This window comes from Lathyrus oleraceus, chromosome 1 (assembly GCF_024323335.1).
Source record: "Lathyrus oleraceus cultivar Zhongwan6 chromosome 1, CAAS_Psat_ZW6_1.0, whole genome shotgun sequence".
Lineage (NCBI taxonomy): Eukaryota > Viridiplantae > Streptophyta > Magnoliopsida > Fabales > Fabaceae > Lathyrus > Lathyrus oleraceus.
The window spans coordinates 61,407,282-61,412,598 of NC_066579.1; the positions used below are offsets into that span (position 1 = coordinate 61,407,282).

Below are 5,317 nucleotides of genomic sequence, written 5' to 3' on the forward strand. Positions count from 1 at the left end.
CTAACCGTCAATTTCTTCTCGAGTAATTATGACTATACCCTAGTCACTCAAGTAATACAAACTCAATCAATAAGATTACAAGAAATGTGTTTAAAAGATTGCTTATAAAAAAGCAGATTACATAAATTTTAATACAAATTATTTATCACACAATAACTAACAAAAAACCCTATGTGTGTTTTCTTTTCTATATACACAATAATATTATTCATGTAAATGAAAAATTGTATAGCTTTGTGAATTAGCTTTGTGAGAAAAATAACAGTTTGTTCATTCATCCAAGTCTCCTTTATATAGGCAATGAAAAGATCTGTTGGAGGATAGAATCAAAATATTAAAATGCAGTTGTATCCTCGCTTAACGGTTTGTAAAATGGGAGGCAAAATGGTACAATACTATACTCCTTTGCCACAAAATCAGGATAATGGAAAAAATATTTGATCTTATATTGTGCATTATTTTTCTTATGCAAAATCTTTTGATCTTATCTTCTAATCTTCAGAGACTTCTGAATGAGTGTTATTGAAGCATGTTTAGAAGGATCAAGAATCTGGTTGAGAGAAACTTCAGAACCTTGGTCTTCAGAGTCTTGACACAGTTCTTCAGAATTTGGTCTTCATAGTCTTCAGAGCTTGAGAACAAAGAATCTCGAGAGCTTTAAAAATCTTCAGAGGCTCTTCTATCAGAGTCTCAGTCAGAAACTTTAGCACAAACATTCTTCAGAGCCGTTATCTAAGAGCGTTCTAGAATTTGACAAGAAACACAAGAAAATGGGGTTTAAATTGAGTTTTCAAGATCAAAACTTTTCGTTCTCAAAATATTAAAAGATAGAACAAGAACAAAAATAAAAAAACACAATTATTTTTATCATGGTTCACTGTTAACTAAGTTATTTCAGTCCACCCGCCAAGGTGATTTCGCCTTATACACAAGGACTTAATCCACTATAATCAATTGATTATAGACACACAAAGACTAACCGTCAACGTGTTCTCGAGTAATTATGACTATACCCTAGTCACTCAAGTAATATAAACTCAATCAATAAGATTACAAGAAATGTGTTTACAAGATTGCTTCTAAGAAAGCAGATTACACAAATTTTAGTACAAAGTATTTATCACACAATAACTAACAAAAACCCTATGTTTGTTTTCTTTTCTATATACACAATAATATTGTTCATGTAAATGAAGAATTGTATAGCTTTGTGAGAAAAATAGCAGTTTGTTAATTCTTCCAAGTCACCTATATATAGGCAATGAAAAGATCTGTTGGAGGATAGAATCGAAATATTAAAATGCAGTTGTATCCTTGCTTAATGGTTTGTAAAATGGGAGGCAAAATGGTACAATAGTATAATCCTTATGCCACAAAATCAGGACAGTGGAAGAAATATTTGATCTTATACTGTGCATTATTTTTCTTACGCAAAACCTTTTGATCTTATCTTCTAATCTTCAGAGGCTTCTGAGTGAGTGTTATTGAAGCATGTTTAGAAGGATCAAGAATCTGGTTGAGAGAAACTTCAGAACCTTGGTCTTCAGAGTCTTGACACAGTTCTTCAAAACCTAATCTTTAGAGCTTGAAAACAAAGAATCTTGAGAGCTTTACAAATCTTCAGAGACTCTTCTATCAGAGTCTCAATCAGAAGCTTTAGTATAAACGTTCTTCAGAGCGTTCCAAAATTTGACATAATCTTGTAAAACACAATTTTGTATCTCTTCAAAATCAAAATGTGTTGAATCGAAAATCTGATGACGTCACACGTCAAATCTTCATAATAAAAACCTGTTAGCAAAAGCTACACACTAGACAAAATTATCAGGATACAAAATTGTTTTCTATAAAACAATGTATATTAAAAATAAAGGTTAGATGGAAAAACCCCGCGAAGACATTGACATGAGAAACTCTAGCAAAACTTCAATCTTAAAAGAACAACAAATTCGATCCAGACCAAAACATATTTCTGCGGTAAAGTCTTCGTCTTGATTTGACGTAAAAGGAAACACAAATTATATTTAATTTGTTATTTGAGTTGAAAGAGTATAAAGTGTTGATTTAAGATACATTGTCTTATTTATTTTATTCTGTAACAACTTTAATTAATTATAGTTTTAGTAGATATAGTGTGCAATTATTTAGTTTTAATTTCATTTTTATGAACTTTTTAATTTAGACTAGTTTTGGCGGAGTTTTGAAATTGGGCCACCCTTCTCTTACATAGAGACAAAGAGAATATGAGGGCCTAATTTGAGTTGCAGTTTCTTAAAAAACCAGTACGATATTCTATACCCAAATCAAAGTTAACCGCATAACGTTGCTTCTCAAAGAATCATAAATTATCTTCACAAAGAACCAAAACAGTCCATTGTTGGAGTACACCGAGCTGTTTCCTTTCTCCTCCACCACGAACCAACAGATTGAAACAGAACCACTGAGTCGGTGTAAAAATGTTGCAGCGTCTTCTTAGTGATGGCAGGTGTACAAGGTAGGAAAGTTCATACTCTCATTCTTTCAATTTTGAAGTCTGTGATTTCTGTTTTAATATGTTATGGTGGATTTCTATTTCTGTTATCTTTCATTTGTTTTGAACTCTGTGATTTCTGTTTAATAACCTTAGTAGTTGAATTTTGATACCAAATCATGTTTCTGCTTTCGACCACATGCATACTTTATGACAACATTGTTTTCCATACCGACGAGACAGTTTAATATCTAATTCTGTTCTATTCATTATATATTATAAACTGTTTGGTGCTGTGTAAGTTTTGTATATGAAATAGTTACCTCAAATCATATAAAAAAATTAGGATTTTAATGACATTTTGTTTTTATGTGTAGTTTCGTTCAAGAATTAGTGGAAGAGCTACATACTCGTTTTTCAAGTAAACATATATCAGCACCGGTTCAACTACCAGAAGATATCATAGCTGAAGTTCTAAAAAGAATTCCTGTTAAAATGCTGGTACAGTGTAAATCCGTAAGCAAATCATGGACCAGAATCTTAATGGATCCAATTTTCATAAATATGCAGTTTCATTTCCATTCACCCACGCGCATCGTACTCTCAAATGTAAACCACACATATTCCATATCTGTATCTTTACCTCTTAACCCTAACCCCAACTCTGTTCTCAACACTCAGCAACTTTGCCCTCCTCCATGCGAACATGGATTCTGCATCAAAGATTACTGCAATGGTCTATTCGTTATAACAGTAAGGCATGAAAAATCTATCATCCTTTGGAACCCTTCTATTTCACAATATAGGGTGCTACCACCCTCACCATTCTTTGAAAATCATTGTTCGCGTGGGTTTTCAAGAGATATTTGTGCAATTGGTTACGATTCTTCCAAAGATGATTATAAAATGATCACATCTACTTTTTTCTATGGCGCTAGGATTTTCGAACTTCTCTCTTTAAATTCCAATTCTTGGAAGCAGCTTCCAGATGCTGAATCTGCTCCTTATCATATGGAAACATTTCTTCAGCGACCCGTATCCATAAATGGTTCCATATTTTGGATTGCGTCTGATAAGGCGTCCTATAAGCATATGATTATGCGTTTTGATGTATGTCAAGAGAGGTTTTCACTCCTGCCAGCACTACCGGATGTTAATGTAAGAAATGTATGTTGGATTGGTGATATCAACCAATCTCTCTGCACTTATTACTTGAGTAATAATAGCTACTTTCATATATGGTCTACACGAGATGCTTTCAATTGGGTAAAACTCATCACTGTTTCCATGATCCCTGAGCCTAACCCCCGAACTCCAAGCCTTTATTATGTTCCTTTGTGTTTCACTGAAAATGGAGAGCTACTGATAAGTCTTCGTGGTTATGGTATTTTTGATCGAAGGCGTGGTTTGGCTGCTTATGATCCAAATGAACAAAGCTATCGAAGATTTGTTTTGGAAGAAAACACATACTGGTTGGAAGAAGCTGTTTACAGTGACAGTTTGTTTTTTCCTAAAGAACCTTCAGATCAAGCATGTTCTCATTCTTCTTCGGGTTTCCTTAAGAAAATGTTGCTCCGATTTTCACACACCATTTTTAGTCATTTGGCTTGTAATGCTACCTCTGACTGAACATATATTGGATCGAACTAGCCGGAAAGGATTCAAGTCCATGCAAGGCCAACTTCCTACCAAATAGTAACATGGCTGCTAAATCCTACTCCACAAGCAAGGCCAACTCTGCACTTCTTTATTCTCATCACTGGTGACGTGTATACTAACATCAGCAAAAAGATGTTCTTCAAAAGCTTGTAAGTAACATCCTGAACCTGTATGATTTTGTGTCATTTTCTCTTAGAGCAGTCAACATGATTTACTGACCAATTTGCAATTCCACCAGGATCAGCAATCGGGAAGAAGGTTAAGAAGTAATGCTTATCAACAATTCAATTCCTCCCCTACAAACTAGGCTAGCAGTAACCCCAAAATATTATATGTTTAGTACTTCAAATTATTTGTCCTCTTTAGTTCGAAAGCATGTATGTCTTTCCTTGCAAGTTTGTGGTTAACTTATTTTGTGGTTTTAACTTATAAGAATGATATTGTGTTGTGACTTTTATGTATATTTGTTATCATTGAGTTGTGGCTGATATTGTTATTTCTGTGATTTTTATTACATCCTTCATAGTTGTACTTGTTGGCTTGTTGCATAGCAATGAATGGTTAATCTATTATTATGCATATTTAGAAAGTTAAACTAATTACCCTGACACTATTTGGTTTGTGAGCTGCACTTAAATTTCATGTTCTTAATCAAATTATGAACATTTGGTGTTACCTTTTGCCTCATGTCAGTGATGGCTTAACTTCTTTTATTGGATAGAATTTTGTTGTAGTATCTGCTCAAAATTAGAAGCTCTTTTAGTGTATCTCATACAGGCCCTGTTGTCACCATTTCAGCTTAATAACTTCATTGGAACACAAGAAGATTTTAGAGTATAATTGTATTTATGAGAGCCAGAAAGTTTTTGTTTATTCATGAAAACACACATATATGAAAAATTATAATTGTTCACAAAGAGAAACCACTGAGCTGCTGCAATTCTGCTTCTTACGAGGTTTGCTGATAGCTTTGGCCAAGAATGCAAGCATTCAAAACAATCTTTTATTATATACTCAATTATGAATAAGAGGCCTTCGTACACAGGAAGTTAACCAGACATTCCACATCTTTTTCAATGATCACATCACTAAAATCTTGTTGTTGGACCTAGCGGAGACACCGTCTCAAATCTCAATTGTGGCATAGTGTGAAGTGTTTCTGTCAAAAGTAATATACATGAAGTAACA

General features: G+C 33.7%; 1 protein-coding gene across 1 annotated transcript; it reads left to right on the top strand.

Annotated features, from left to right (window-relative positions):
* The first annotated feature begins 2,184 nt into the window (after positions 1-2,184).
* On the top strand, positions 2,185-4,606 carry LOC127115215 (putative F-box protein At1g12190). Its single transcript, XM_051046812.1, has 3 exons — positions 2,185-2,494; positions 2,848-4,278; positions 4,368-4,606. The coding sequence occupies exons 1-2, from the start codon at positions 2,457-2,459 to the stop codon at positions 4,097-4,099; spliced, it is 1,290 nt and encodes a 429-aa protein (XP_050902769.1). The 5' UTR covers positions 2,185-2,456; the 3' UTR covers positions 4,100-4,278; positions 4,368-4,606.
* Positions 4,607-5,317: the final 711 nt, after the last annotated feature.